The sequence below is a fragment of the Schistocerca cancellata genome, chromosome 1, assembly GCF_023864275.1.
Source record: "Schistocerca cancellata isolate TAMUIC-IGC-003103 chromosome 1, iqSchCanc2.1, whole genome shotgun sequence".
NCBI lineage: Eukaryota > Metazoa > Arthropoda > Insecta > Orthoptera > Acrididae > Schistocerca > Schistocerca cancellata.
Window position 1 is genome coordinate 1169636508 of NC_064626.1, and position 16839 is coordinate 1169653346.

Here is a 16839-nt window from a genome sequence, read left to right on the forward strand (position 1 = left end):
ATTCGAACCTGCGACCGTAGCAGTCACGCGGTTCCGGACTGAGCGCCTAGAACCGCGAGACCACCGCGGCCGGCAATGAGGAGGTATGGCGCTGAATCGGCGAGGAAAGGAATGCGTGGAAGACACTCATAAAGAGAAGGGACAGGGTAATAGGACATCTGTTAAGACATCGGGCATGTTTTCCATGGTACTAGAGGGAGCTGTAGGGGGCAAAAATTGTAGAGAAGGGTAGAGATTGGAATACATCCAACAAATAATTGAGAACGTCGGTTGCAAGCTCTACTCTGAGATAAAGAGGTTGACACAGGAGAGGAATTCGTGGCGGGCCGCATCAAACAAGTCAGAAGATTGGTGACCCAAAGAAAAAACGGTTAATTAAGAAAATCACTGGCTCCCACCTCCTGAAATAACAAATTGCCGATGAACTTCGTTCTTTGCATTGTCCATTTCTTTGACCACAGCTTTCTTTCTGCTTTTTTTGACCCTGTTAGATCTAAAACAGGTAAGGTATATCTCAGGTTTAGTTTCTGTGTAAATCAAGTACATGTTACGTAAGACTCAGTCACGCACACTGACTCTTTGTGCTGTCCCATGTTGTTTCACTTCCCGTATTCTCCTGACGTTGTACCCAATGACGTCTTTCTCTTTCCATGGCCGATGGAAGAAATGCGTGGCAGATATTTCCACAATGACAATGCTTTCTGTAGAATCCAAATGCATCCATCTACAACCAAGGTCTCTGTCACAACATTCATCGTTGTGAAAAACGTCTCACGTTGATGGATGAATATGTACAGAAGAACTTCCACCTTCACCAAGTTTCATGTTCACATCTTCGAATTTTTCGAGGTGATGACTATAACTTGATGACTAACACTCTAATTGTTTTCACCTTGCAGTGTGTAGTGAACCTAGATTCTTCAGAACGTTCATATGTTTACTGAAATGTTCGAGCCAGTATACATTTTCGCTGTGCTTGGGTTAATTTTCGTACCTAAATTATATACTTATCGTCTGTAGATGTTTTTCAACATATCTGGTTACCAAATAACTACTTTCCTGTTAAAGTGTTTTTATTATCCGTATCAACATATTCATAGTATCGATCATGTACAATGAAAATAAGTAATCACAATTGTCAACATAAAGTATCGAAAACAAATTTACAGTAAATATAATATTGGTATGCTTCAGTTTTGCAGCCTTTGTTATTTATCATGAGACCTATAAATCTGTATTTAAATAATGATGTCTAGAAAACAATGCATAAATTAAAGCTGAAAAATAGTTTCACTTAGGATAGTCATATTAATACAAACTTGGACTGTATCCTATTCCAGAAGGTACTGGAAGCCAGATTCGTAATATATAATGTATTTGTGGTGCCAAGTGCCTACGAGTTGCTTCTGATAGCTTTAGAGTTTGATAAGTTAGGGTGGAATGGGTGTAGCATCTATAGAGTTTGGTAATGTTGTGCTCTGATTGTTATGTTCCTTGTATGGCTCAAGAAAGTTGCACAATGTATATTTGAAAAGCGTAAAATACGAGATGATACAGTTTGTGTCTGGAAGTAAGAAGAGAAAGAAGAAGAACAAGAAGAAGAAAATGGTTGAAAGCAATCTAATGTTCCAGTTACTTGTCATTTAAACGACACTGGTCGAAATATTTTCAGTAGGTTATACAGGAACAAAGGAGCCAGTCCTGATACTGAGACCAACTTTGCAAGATAAGCACCATTTTTCTGCAAATATGATGCACTTGCTGTTTCTGAAAATTTTAACGTTGTTGAAACTACGAATTAGTCATTATAGCTTAATATTTATTCTCAGTAATATATGGACAAATAAGTGAGGTAGGGCATTATAAGTGTAAGGTGAGCACTGAACGATATATATTACAATATACGGATACGTTTTAGGAGTGTGAATGAGCTTGACCCAGTGTCACAGACTGAATACAAGATTGCTGTAAACAAAATTTTGGATGAAATTTTATTGTCACCTGCGGACAGATTAACCTTTGATGACATATTGTTATAATATAACTTGAAACATAATATTTATCAGTTTATAAGAACTGCAGCAAGTACAAATCCTACATCGCTAGTGATACACCCATGAGCCATTGGTCCCCTCAGTTATCCAGTCCACATAGCTGGAGACACGTGTGTAGACTGAGGGGTAAGGAGGCTCACCACAATAGTGTCCCCACGACACCAGCCCCACGACCTTTCCCTCGTAGAGCAGCGGACCCCCTCCATCACCCTGCAAAGATAACCTGATAAAGTTACCTCAGCATGTTTGAAAAACTATGTTTTAAAAAGGTATATTCTGACCACTCTTTAGGTAATACACATGTATTTCCAGTCAATGTAAAAATTTTTGTGATCATGATCAAGCTTTATTCACATCACTAAACATAAATCTCAGTATTTTAGTCAAGATAATGATTACCGTCGATATTTACACCGTGGTATTTATCGAAACATAGAATAGTCCAAAAATTATATGTATCTAATATTAGTCACTCGAATAAAACTGGTAATATACACATTCCTAAAAGAAATTTTAGATTACTTCTGCATAAATTCATTTTTCAAATCAATTGATAAGGAAAGATGTAACTCAAATTTCCAAGTCATTAGCCTGTTTTAGATTTTATTATGTTTTAGTAACGCATGTTGCTGTTGTGGTCTTCAGTCCTGAGACTGGTTTGATGCAGCTCTCCATGCTACTCTATCCTGTGCAAGCTTCTTCATCTCCCAGTACCTACTGCAACATACATCCTTCTGAATCTGTTTAGTGCATTCATCTCTTGGTCTCCCTCTACGACTTTTACACTCCACACTGCCCTCCAATACTAAATTGGTGATCCCTTGATGCCTCAGAATATGCCCCACCAACAGATCCCTTCTCCTAGTCAAGTTGTGCCACAAATTTCTCTTCACTCCAATTCTATTCAATACCTCCTCATTAGTTATGTGATCTATCCATCTAATCTTCAGTATTCTTCTGTAGCACCACATTTCGAAAGCTTATATTCTCTTCTTGTCTAAACTATTTATCGTCCACGTTTCACTTCCATAAATGGCTACACGCCAAACAAATACTTTCAGAAACGACTTCCTGACACTTAAATCTATACTTGATGTTAACAAATTTCTTTTCTTTAGAAACGCTTTCCTTGACATTGCCAGTCTACATTTTATATCCTTTCCACTTCGACCATCAACAGTTATTTTGCTCCCCAAATAGCAAAACTCGTTTACTGCTTTAAGCCTCTCATTTCCTAATCTAATTCCTGCAGCATCACCTCATTTAATTCGACTACATTCCATTATCCTTGTTTTGCTTCTGTTGATGTTCATCTTATATCCTCCTTTCAAGGCACTGCCCATTCGGTTCAAATGCTCTTCCAGGTCCTTTGCTGTCTCTGATAGAATTACAATGTCATCGACGAACCTCAAAGTTTTTATTTCTTCTCCATGGATTTCAATACCTACTCGGAGTTTTTCTTTTCTTTCCTTTACTGCTTGCTCAATGTACAGATTGAATAACATCGGGGTGCGGTTACAACCCTGTCTCACTTCCTTCCCAACCACTGCTTCCCTTTCATGCCCCTCGACTCTTATAACTGCCATCTGGTTTCTGTACAAATTGTAAATAGCCTTTCGCTCCCTGTATTTTACCCCTGCCACCTTCATAATTTGAAAGAGAGTATTCCAGTCAATATTGTCAAAAGCTTTCTCTAAGTCTACAAATCCTAGAAACGTAGATTTTCCTTTCCTTAATCTCCCTTCTAAGATAAGGCGTAGCGTCAGTATTGCCTCAGGTGTTCCAATATTTCTACGGAATCCAAACTGATCTTCCCCGAGGTCGGCTTCTACCAGTTTTTCCATTCGTCTGTAAAGATTTCGTGTTAGTATTTTGCAGCCGTGGTTTATTAACCTGATATTTCGGTAATTTTCACATCTGCTAACACCTGCTTTCTTTGGGATTGGAATTATTATATTCTTCTTGAAGTCTGAGGGTATTTCGCCTGTCTCATACATCTTGCTCACAATATTGTAGTTTTGTTAGGCCTGGCTCCCCCAAGGCTGTTAGTAGTTCTAATGTAATGTTGTCTACTCCCGGGGCCTTGTTTCGACTCAGGTGTTTCAGTGCTCTGTCAAACTCTTCACGCAGTATCATATCTCCTATTTCATCTTCATCTACATTCCCTTCCATTTCTATAATATTGTCCACAAGAACATTGCCCTTGTATAGACCCTCTATATACTCCTTCCATGTTTCTGCTTTCCCTTCTTTGCTTAGAACTGGGCTTCCATCTGAGCTCTTGATATTCATGCAAGTGCTTCTCTTTTCTTCAAAGGTTTCTTTAATTTTCCTGTAGGCAGTATGTATCTTACCCCTAGTGATATGCGCCTCTGAATCCTTACATTTGTCCTCAACCCATCCCTACTTAGCCATTTTGCACTTCCTGTCGATCTCATTTTTGAGACGTTTGTATTCCTTTTTGCCTGCTTCATTTACTGCATTTTTATATTTTCTGCTTCATGAATTAAAGTCAATATCTCTTCTTTTACCCAAGGATTTCTACTAGCTGGCGTCTTCTTACCTAATTGATCCACTGCTACGTTCACTATTTCATCTCTCAAAGCTACCCATTCTTCTTCTACTGTATTTCTTTCCACCATTCTTGTCAATCGTTCCCTAATGCTCTCCCTCAAGCTCTCTACAGCCTCTGGTTCTTTCAGTTTATCCAGGTACCATCTCCTCAAATTCCCAACTTTTTGCAGTTTCTTCAGTTTTAATCTACAGTTCATAGCCAACAGATTGTGGTCAGAGTCCGCATCTGCCCCTGGAAATGTCTTACAGTTTAAAACCTGGTTCCTGAGTCTCTGTCTTACCATTATATAATCTATCTGCGACCTACCAGTGTCTCCAGGCTTCTTCCATGTACACAACCTTGTTTTATGATTCTTGAACCAAATGTTAGCTACGATTAAGTTATGCTCTGTGCAAAATTGTGCCAGGCTGCTTCCTCTTTCATTCCTTAATCTCATTCCATATCCACCTACTACGTTTCCTTCTCTTGCTTTTCCTACTATCGATTTCCAGTCACCCATGACAATTAAATTTTTGTCTCCCTTCGCTATCTGAATAATTTCTTTTATCTCATAATGCATTTCATCAATCTCTTCGTCATCTGCGGAGCTAGTTGGCATATAAACTTGTACTACTGTAGTAGGCGTGGGCTTCGTGTCTATCTTGGCCACAATAATGCGTTCACTATGCTGTTTGTAGTAGCTTGCCCGCATTCCTATTTTCCTATTCGTTATTAAACCTACTCCTGCATTACCCCTATTTGATTTTGTGTTTATAACCCTGTAGTCACCTGACCAGAAGTCTTGTTCCTCCTGCCACCGAACTTCACTAATTCCCACTATATCTAACTTTAACCTATCCATTTCCCTTTTTAAATTTTCTAACCTACCTGCCCGATTAAGTGATCTGACAATCCACGCTCCGATCCGTAGAACGCCAGTTTTCTTTCTCCTGATAACGACGTCCTCCTGAGTAGTCCCCACTCGGAGATCCGAATGGGGGATTATTTTACCTCCGGAATATTTTACCCAAGAGGATGTCATCATCATTTAACCATACAGTAAAGCTGCATGCTCTCGTGAAAAATTACGGCTCTAATTTCCCCTTGCTTTCAGCCGTTCGCAGTACCAGCACAGCAAGGCCGTTTTGGTTAGTGTTACAAGGTCGATCAGTCAATCATCCAGATTGTTGCCCCTGCAACTACTGAAAAGACTGCTGCCCCTCTTCAGGAACCACACGTTTGTCTGGCCTCTCAACAGATACCCTTCCGTTGTGGTTGCACCTACGGTACGGCTATCTGTATCGCTGAGGCACTCAAGCCTCCCCACCAACGGCAAGGTTCATGGTTCATGGTGGGGTAGTAACGCATATTGAAACGTATTGCTCCGATGACTGTAAATCATAAATGTATATAATTATACAGGTATATAAAGAGCATTCATACATTTTAATATTCCCCATATTTTAACATACACTGCCATCAAAAATAAAATTAGTAGACACTTCTAGAGGAATGCAGTTCACTCAAGATTCATTTTGCGAAATGTACATACTGAGTAAATGAAACGATTACTTTTACAGATCAATAGCACAAGTGGTTCTATGGTATCAGGTATCGATCCATGCTGAACCATGCTGAACATGCTGAACCATGCTGAACATGCTGAACACGGTGTAGTCTCCACAGGTGGCAATGCAGATGCTGACTCTGACATCCATTCAGTCATACAGATGGCCAACACTGGCCTGGGATACATCGTGTCACGCATGCTCGACACGTTCAGTTAGTTCTGTAAGTATTGTTGGTTGACGAGTCACACAAACCCCTTCTCGTGCCATCATATCCAATAGGTGCTCGATTAGAGACAAGTACGGAGATCGTGCTGGAGAAGTAAATTGCTGCACATCTTTCAGGGGCAGCGTGTGGGCGAGAATTCAGCTATTGGAAGAACCCATCACCTTCCTTTTGCACGAATCGCAAAAGAACGGGTTTAACAACATTCTGCAGTACCGAGCACTGGCTGGCGTCCTCACTAGAAACACCAAAGGTGAACAAGAGGTGCTGCTTATTGCATCCCAGGCCGTAAGACCTAGGGATGGGGGGGGGGGGGGGGGGGGAGGGCAGTGTGTCTTAGATGAATGCGCTCTACGAGACAGCTCTCACCACGTCTAGGTCATATACACGAACGACCACCAATTGTTTGCAGGCAGTATCTGCTTTCATCACTGAAGATGACAGCACGGCATGTGATATTCTGTCGGTACCAGTTGAGCCGTGTACTTCGATGCTATGGCGCTAGTGGAAGCCAGGTTAGAGGTGTACATGCCCATACTCCCTCTGCTAATCACCACTTCGCAACAGTTCGTGCTGACGCTATGGGCTCACAAGCTCTTTTGTCTGTGAAGTGGCATCTGTACGATCTGCCACTGCTGTCCTTACATCACGCCGTTTCTTGCGGGCGTCTGTGCTGCACGGCGTCTCACAATGACTCTCCTGTTAGCCTTTGGGATGGACTGGTGTAGAGGCGATCACTGGGGGCTATGCAGCAGCCTTATCAGCTCGGCGCAATTTTGCAAGGGCTAACATTGCTGGTCGCATTCTTCTCATGTTTGCAGCTTCTCACATCTTGTGATGGCAGCAGAGGGTGGTGAGCCATAGTGCTGATGGGAGGCATTAGAAGGAGGGTTTCGTCCATGCTGCCGTCAGGGCAGCTTTGAGCCACTCCAACAGCAGTCTGATTGTTTCTGCTGTCCTCTCGCTGAGGGCTGTGTGTTCCATCGAGTCGTTGGCATCGCCTGCTTGTGTAGCGAGCACTCGTAGTGGAGCAGAGGCGGATTTCCACTCATGTGTTTTTTTTCCAAATCTTCATCTTGGCTTCTTTTCACTGCACCAACACATTATATGCGGGAAGCAGTGAAACATGGACTTTTGTTTGCTGCCACAGCTGACACATACCAGTGCAGCGATGTGTGGGTGGGACCAGATGCACGAGTAATGTACTTGCATGCATTTCACACATGCCTCAGCGTTTCGGCAGTACTTCACCAAGTGGCCTAGCTCCTGGCAGTGGAAGAATCGTTCAGTTCTTTCCATGTCTGGGAAACTTCAAGCTTGAATCGCCTCAGCCTCCAGACAAGGACGACGTCTTTGTTCTTTCTGTGCCAGATTTGGCCTACAAACAGCTCGACCAGCGACTGGTTCCTGTCTGCCGCCTTGCGAAAGCCTGCCACTCGTTGTAACCCGAGCTTGCTCAGCACATCAGTAACTTCCCGTGTCATCACGAGCAACGAAAAGTCACATTTAGTCGACATCACAGTCTCACGTCATCTGGGGTCCCTGGGTACAGTCTCAGTGACAAAGTGTACAGTCAGGAACTTTGTGGCCACATCATGCACTCCTTGGAAGTCAAAGGACAATGCCTTTGCGCAGTAATCTCCTCATGCGGTTTCAGCGATGGCACCTTCTAGTTTTTCCCACGACTTATTCCCTGGATACTTCACCAAGAGGACTGGATGCAGAGTGTTACCGCAGTTAGTGGATTTGTCTGAGGCGAGTGCGAGATTGTTGGTGGCATGGGATTTTTTCTACATCTCTGGAGATGGCAATGTGGGTTGTGATCATATAGGACATATCGATTTGTACCAGGTCTTCTTGAACTGCATTTTGTGTCGGCATTGTCCAGGCCTCTCATTGTCTCGCAAAGCAAGCTCCGTTCGTAAAAACACGACAGACTGCATTCAGCGACAATTTGCTCGATCAGAGTAACTTGATATGCTATAGCACCTATTTCCAAAAGCGGTTGTCTACACAGGGTCGGCACACGCCGCACCGGTGACTACAGTGACGGCGCCTATGTTGGCAATGACACCATCACTGACAACCCTCTCCACGCTCAAGATAACAATTCCGCTTTTGTTTCTCAAAATGAGATACAGCCTAAGTCGTCCCTAGCTCTGACGATGGAGTGAAGCGAGTGCTACCATTGCCAGTGTGAGACTCTTGGTGATACAGACTTTTTTTCTGGCACATTTCATTCCTTCCTCTCATGGAGGACGCCTTACTAGTGCATACAAATTCGCATTTTCTCGGCGAATGTCTTAAAGTAAGGTTGTTCTGTTTCCATCTTTATTTTGTTTGCGGTGACACCAGCAGGAGTATTTGAGAGGAGGTGGGGTTATATTTACTATTCAGACTGTAGGAGGGGTTGGAAGGGGACACTTCTGTCATTTGACTTACAGCTAAGGGGAAGCCTCCGAAAACCTTGGCCATAACTGTTGGTGCTTCCACCTGTTTGGGTGCTGTGGTGTTTTCAACATGTTTTGTTGATTTTGTAGTGCTCCATTGTTCAAGTGTCATCAGCTTGCATCAGCAAAATCACCTACTTCTTGTGGATTTATGCTGCAGGACGTTGACCTCCTCCTTGTAGTGGCAGCCAGCTACGTTTCTATTCATAGATCAGTTCATCTTAGTTTGAGACTGAATCTTCTGCCATTCTGTGTCTATTACACAGTTGCAGCTGTTGATGAATTCGATGGTTTGCACTACTTGGTCAGTTCTCTCGGTTTGGGTGACTGAGGTGCTGCCTTTTCTGTTGACCTCCGGCGTTTGTACTGTACAGTTGGCCGCCATCTCTTTCATCCTGTCTCATGTCTCAACCTGACGCTTCTGGTCGTCCAGCAGGGGAATCCGCAACTCTTGGTGTTGTAGTGATGGAAGGCTGCCGTGACGCAAGTTTGTGCACCTCTCTGTGCGCTCATGTCTCCACTTGTGAGTGACGTTGATAGGCCTCTCTCAGCAGGAGGAAGACCGCTTCCATCTCCTTTTGGAGCGTAATCCTAAAGTGGGACTCAGCCTCTTGTAGGGTGACGTCGATGTTGTGATGTGGGTCGTCCTTCTTGCAGACTGTTGGTGCCAGACTGAAGTGTCTTCGACTGCCTCCATTCGACTGCGCGCAGTCACCTTCCCCCTCCGCCACTCTCACTGGCAGGGGGGGGGGGGGGAGGGGAGGGAGCAGCCAGCCCCGTGGGAAGGGAGTCCACTTCCGCCTCGTCTCCAGTCTGCTCTGGGACCGTTTTCGCTTCCTTCAGCACTCTTTCTTGATGTGGTTGGTGTCTGCCGGGCTGTCCTGGGATGCCTTCTTCCTCTATTGCATCTCACTGGCGTCTCGGGCAGCACACACTCTGCAGCCGAAAAAGCTTGTGACATGTGTCCCGCTGCACGTTGGTTGGTCTTCTTCCATACGTGGGCAAGCCTGACTGGTGTGCCTGCCAGTGCACTTGACCCAACTGGCTGACTACGGCAGTATTTGCCCATATCGCCCTCTTCTTGGCACTTATAGCAACACGACTTAGTGTCGAGTCCCACCAGGAGAGGCTCAACTTGCGCTCTGAAGCCCATGAGCTCGTTCAGCTCACAAACTTCTTTGGCTTCCTTTTCTCTTTGCTGGTTCTCAGCTAAGTCTACAGCCAAGACCAAGAGTGATTGCTTCTTCTTATTGATTCTGTTATGTAGCCTTGTGACCACATCTCCCAACCCAGCAGTTAGTGGCCATCTGCAGATTATGTCTTCATTGTACAGCCACAGTAGCCCCCTGAAGAACGCTTTGACTGCAGCCATTCTCTTCTTTGGTTGCGTCATCTCTGGTGCCAGAAAAAACGTTTTAACTAGAAGAGGCTTGAGAGACTCATAGTTAGAGCAGAATTCGTACGCATATCTGGTACAGCGTCATTGACAAGGTAATTGGATCTGATTTCACCCTTCACAATACCTCCGAGGGTGCCGAAGAAGTCTAACCAGTCTCTGCCCTGATACTGGATGAAAATAGATTGAGTCAGAACATAGATGGTATGCTGTGTTGTCATGTGAACGTTGGTCTTCTGTTCGTCCTCTTTGGAGCTGATGGGGGTGTCAATTACGAGCTCGTTGCTATTGGGGATTCCCAATTTGTCTTCCAAGATTTTGCTCTTGGTTGGCTCCTCAGGTCGCGTCACCAATGTACCTTTGCTCACACTTGCCCTCTCATGCTTTCCACGTCTTGCTCTGCTCATGGCGCATGCACACTGATACGACACTTTGCTTTCGTTCTTAAAACAGCAAACATGACAGATTTTCCAGGTGCGTACAGCTCACCAGCTATCTGCTGTTTGTCGCCTTGGTATCATCTCTCCTGCCTCCTTCCGCTGCCACCAACTGGCGAGTCAAGAGTGTGGACCTGGTGCAGTGGTCGGGAAAATGCGGCCTCGGGCGTCGATCCATTGGCAAATATCAAGTTCTGTCGATGAGACCTTCTTTTGTTTCAAAATATAAAAAGGTTCACAACCGACGAAGTACGGCTTAACGTGTTATGTAACTCGCTTTAAAAATGCAAGGAATTTTACCCAACACATAATTCTGTAACTGAAGAATTAACAATATCCACCAAAATAACTTTGATGTATTAAAGAGCGCTCAAGTGTGTAAAACTCTTAAAGTTTAGGAAACCTTCACAAAACAAAACCTCATGTCGCAGAAACAACAAAAATAGTAGAAAGTCTCAGAAACTACTTATGGATGTTTGTAGTACGCATTTCTTCAAGTGACTCTAGAATCAGTCGCTACATTGAAACACTAACCAGGAAACATCATGTGTTCCTAGATACACTATCCTCCAGACACAACACTCTCCCCCACACTACAAAAGTCAGTCATACAGAATAATGGCCCTTCCTCGCCCATACATACTTTTCACCACCAGCTTGCCGTTTACTTACACTGCAGGCGTCGTAGTACTTGCCGTCCTCGAAAAGAATTGCACAGATCTGTGTAGGGTAGATGCTGTAATTGATGTCATTGTACACAGACTCGCACTGACATTGCTCCATTATTCGTACGTCCACTTTGAGCAGGACATCTGGATACTGTCCAAAGTACTGTGAAAAAAAAAACAGACTTTTCTTACACCAGAGATATGGTAATATGTTCCAATTTTCAAAACTTAAGATTTATGCACCAAAAACTATCACACGAATTTCATATAACATCCCTTCCATTAGCAGAGCTAAAAATTTTAATGCAACATAGAAATCAATACTTCCCCCATGAACCATGGACCTTGCCGTTGGTGGGGAGGCTTGCGTGCCTCAGCGATACAGATGGCCGTACCACAACGGAGGGGTATCTGTTGAGAGGCCAGACAAACATGTGGTTCCTGAAGAGGGGCAGCAGCCTTTTCAGTAGTTGCAGGGGCAACAGTATGGATGATTGACTGATCTGACCTTGTAACATTAACCAAAACGGCCTTGCTGTGCTGGTACTGCGAACGGATGAAAGCAAGGGGAAACTACAGCCGTAATTTTTCCCGAGGACATGCAGCTTTACTGTATGATTAAATGATGATGGCGTCATCTTGGGTAAAATATTCCGGAGGTAAAATAGTCCCCCATTCGGATCTCCGGGCGGGGACTACTCAAGAAGACGTCGTTATCAGGAGAAAGAAAACTGGCGTTCTACGGATCGGAGCGTGGAATGTCAGATCCCTTAATCGGGCAGGTAGGTTAGAAAACTTAAAAAGGGAAATGGATAGGTTAAAGTTAGATATAGTGGGAATTAGTGAAGTTCGGTGGCAGGAGGAACAAGACTTTTGGTCAGGTGATTACAGGGTTATAAATACAAAACCAAATAGGGGTAATGAAGGAGTAGGTTTAATAATGAATAAAAAATAGGAGTGCGGGTTAGCTACTACAAACAGCATAGTGAACGCATTATTGTGGCCAAGATAGACACAAAGCCCATGCCTACTACAGTAGTACAAGTTTATATGCCAACTAGCTCTGCAGATGATGAAGAAATTGATGAAATGTATGACGAGATAAAAGAAATTATTCAGGTAGTGAAGGGAGACGAAAATTTAGTAGTCATGGGTGACTGGAATTCGTCTGTAGGAAAAGGGAGAGAAGGAAACATAGTAGGTGAATATGGATTGGGGGAAAGAAATGAAAGAGGAAGCCGCCTTGTAGAATTTTGCACAGAGCATAACTTAATCATAGCTAACACTTGGTTCAAGAATCATAAAAGAAGGTTGTATACCTGGAAGAATCCTGGAGATACTAAAAGGTATCAGATAGATTATATAATGGTAAGACAGAGACTTAGGAACCAGGTTTTAAATTGTAAGACATTTCCAGGGGCAGATGTGGATTCTGACCACAATCTATTGCTTATGAACTGCAGATTGAAACTGAAGAAACTGCAAAAAGGTGGGAATTTAAGGAGATGGGACCTGTATAAACTGAAAGAACCAGAGGTTGTAGAGAGTTTCAGGGAGAGCATAAGGGGACAATTGACAGAAATGGGGGAAAGAAATACAGTAGAAGAAGAATGGGTAGCTCTGAGGGATGAAGTAGTGAAGGCAGCAGAAGGTCAAGTAGGTAAAAAGACGAGGGCTAATAGAAATCCTTGGGTAACAGAAGAAATATTGAATTTAATTGATGAAAGGAGAAAATATAAAAATGCAGTAAATGAAGCAGGCAAAAAGGAATACAAACGTCTCAAAAATGAGATCGACAGGAAGTGCAAAATGGCTAAGCAGGGATGGCTAGAGGACAAATGTAAGGATGTAGAGGCTTGTCTCACTAGGGGTAAGATAGATACTGCCTACAGGAAAATTAAAGAGACCTTTGGAGAGAAGAGAACCACTTGTTTGAATATCAAGAGCTCAGATGGCAACCCAGTTCTAAGCAAAGAAGGGAAGGCAGAAAGGTGGAAGGAGTATATAGAGGGTTTATACAAGGGCGATGTACTTGAGGACAATATTATGGAAATGGAAGAGGATGTAGATGAAGATGAAATGGGAGATAAGATACTGCGTGAAGAGTTTGACAGAGCACTGAAAGACCTGAGTCGAAACAAGGCCCCGGGAGTAGACAACATTCCGTTAGAACTACTGATGGCCTTGGGAGAGCCAGTCATGACAAAACTCTACCATCTGGTGAGCAAGATGTATGAGACAGGCGAAATACCCTCAGACTTCAAGAAGAATATAATAATTCCAATTCCAAAGAAAGCGGGTGTTGACAGATGTGAAAATTACCGAACTATCAGTTTAATAAGTCACAGCTGCAAAATACTAACGCGAATTCTTTACAGACGAATGGAAAAACTGGTAGAAGCGGACCTCGGGGAAGATCAGTTTGGATTCCGTAGAAATATTGGAACACGGGAGGCAATACTAACCTTAAGACTTATCTTAGAAGAAAGATTAAGAAAAGGCAAACCTACGTTTCTTGCATTTGTAGACTTAGAGAAAGCTTTTGACAACGTTAACTGGAATACTCTCTTTCAAATTCTGAAGGTGGCAGGGGTAAAATACAGGGAGCGAAAGGCTATTTACAATTTGTACAGAAACCAGATGGCAGTTATAAGAGTCGAGGGGCATGAAAGGGAAGCCGTGGTTGGGAAGGGAGTGAGACAGGGTTGTAGCATCTCCCCGATGTTATTCAATCTGTATATTGAGCAAGCAGTAAAGGAAACAAAAGAAAAATTCGGAGTAGGTATTAAAATTCATGGAGAAGAAGTAAAAACTTTGAGGTTCGCCGATGACATTGTAATTCTGACAGAGACAGCAAAGGACTTGGAAGAGCAGTTGAACGGAATGGACAGTGTCTTGAAAGGAGGATATAAGATGAATATCAACAAAAGCAAAACGAGGATAATGGAATGTAGTCAAATTAAATCGGGTGATGCTGAGGGTATTCGATTAGGAAATGAGACACTTAAAGTAGTAAAGGAGTTTTGCTATTTAGGGAGTAAAATAACTGACGATGGTCGAAGTAGAGAGGATATAAAATGTAGACTGGCAATGGCAAGGAAAGCGTTTCTGAAGAAGAGAAATTTGTTAACATCGAGTATAGATTTAAGTGTCAGGAAGTTGTTTCTGAAAGTATTTGTATGGAGTGTAGCCATGTATGGAAGTGAAACATGGACGATAACCAGTTTGGACAAGAAGAGAATAGAAGCTTTCGAAATGTGGTGCTACAGAAGAATGCTGAAGATAAGGTGGGTAGATCACATAACTAATGAGGAGGTATTGAATAGCATTGGGGAGAAGAGAAGTTTGTGGCACAACTTGACTAGAAGATGGTATCGGTTGGTAGGACATGTTTTGAGGCATCAAGAGATCACAAATTTAGCATTGGAGGGCAGCGTGGAGGGTAAAAATCGTAGAGGGAGACCGAGAGATCAATACACTAAGCAGATTCAGATGGATGTAGGTTGCGGTAGGTACTGGGAGATGAAGAGGCTTGCACAGGATAGAGTAGCATGGAGAGCTGCATCAAACCAGTCTCAGGACTGAAGACCACAACAACAACAGAAATCAATAATAAAGGACGTCATGACTTACAGTCCAATTTAAATTAGTTGTCATCTCACATGTTAGTTTCGAAGTTTGAACGTTGTGGCAGTTTTGCAGAGAGCCACCACATTGCTGCACACTCCTCAGCGATAGAAAATAGCTTTAAAATCCCTCTCAAAAAAAAAAAAAAAAGTTCAATTGTGTGTGAAATCTTATGGGACTTAACTGCTAAGGTCATCAGTCCCTAAGCTAACGCACTATTTAATCTAAATTATCCTAAGGACAAACACACACACCCATGTCCGAGGGAGGACTCGAATCTCCGCCGGGACCAGCCGCACAGTACATGACTGCAGCGCCTTGGACCGCTCGCTTAATCCCGCGCAGCTTAAAATCTCTATCACCGACAAAACGACCTAAGATTTCTGAAATTCATGAGTGGAATACATGTTTATAACTTCTTTAAACGTCTCAAGTACCTGTTTCTAATTTTAATTAGGATCGGAGCTACGTCAACGTTTTTGAAAAAGAAGGAGATTTTCGCATCCACACACAATTTGAAACATAGCACATAATCTCGAAAACTATTGCACTCACTGAAATACCTTTTACTTTCATTGAGTACCAAAATACCTCTCTCGACGACTGAGTGCTCCAAAATTTCATATCGCATTCCGTTTGGTACGCAAAACTTCAGATTTTTTAAATCAGTATTTACGTACTTTTGTATGAAGTTTAAAGTCTTATCTCCTGCTGTAAGTACGTAAAAATTATGAAATTCACATACCGCATAGATATCTGTGAAATCTACAAACATGTCTGAAGTCTGTCATGAACTTCAGTTACCGCTCGAGTTAAGCGTTTTTCCTTGTCATAGGCGAAACTTTCCGCGTCTAGAAAGTGTTCTACTTGAGAACTGCAATGTGCGATGCTTTGAGGAGTGGAAGTGGCAACGGAGTGTGAGCCAACGATGCCTGTACAGCTCCCATTGGTTTATTGGGATCCCCGTTCGCTGTCAAATGCCAATTAATTTAAGTAGCAATGTAAATTAGTTGACATCCAGAGAGTTGTAATAGTATTGGGGTGTTTCCCCGTGGGAGCATAGAGCGGGTTCACACTGGATACAGCGGGTTAAATCTTGATTCCGGCCATCCAAATTACATTGCCCTCCTTTTCTAATATTTCTCAGATTCCTTTCACAAAATTACGACTAACTAAATCCTCCTTCGGCCTACAAGAACTACATTTATAACGGTATCCGTAGCCTAGCTGTCGAGTACTTTAATGATGTCTTCAATAATAAACCACAGGTCATACGAATCTTCGATGTTGTATACAGGGTGTTCCAGGAGGAACACTCAATATTCAGGGATGTCACAGGAATGATTATTCGAAACAAAGTATAAGGTTTACAACAACTCTTCCGCCGTTTTGCAATAGACGGTAGTAATGGAAAGTAGTAGTGCAAGTCGTTCGACTTAAGTGTCATACAATAAACTTATACATTTGAGAACATAACGCCATCAAAATATCAGTCGATTTTTGATTGCATCATAAAGTTATTCTCGACTGAATACGTCAACTTATGAGCCCAATTCTGGTCATCTGCGGGAGGTTTCAATTTTCTGCTTTGATATGAAGAAATCTGCGGCTGAGGCTCGTAAAAAGCTGGGTAAGACCTACGATGAGAAGCCTGTTAGCGACAAACCTTCGCAGAGAATGGTGTCCATGCTTCAAGAATGGTGATTTTGACGTTGAAGACCGGCACGGTTGTGAAAGAGAGAAAGCTTTCGATGCTACTGCAAGCGACGGGAACAATCACAGGAGGTCGTTATCGAAAGCAACTGATGTGTTTGAGCCGAGCACTGAACGACAAACGGCCGCACTACAGCGATAGACAT

General features: G+C 42.9%; 1 protein-coding gene across 1 annotated transcript in view; it reads right to left on the minus strand.

The window, feature by feature from the left end:
• Nucleotides 1–2102: 2102 nt before the first annotated feature.
• LOC126139409 (mite allergen Eur m 3-like) overlaps nt 2103–16839 on the minus strand; it is a 58335-nt gene continuing 43598 nt past the window's right edge. Inside the window, exons 5-6 of the mRNA XM_049915227.1 lie at nt 11358–11516; nt 2103–2264 (exon numbers count right to left, since the gene is read on the minus strand). Of these exons, the coding sequence (XP_049771184.1) occupies nt 2103–2264; nt 11358–11516 (321 nt within the window). The remainder of the gene's footprint in view (nt 2265–11357; nt 11517–16839) is intronic.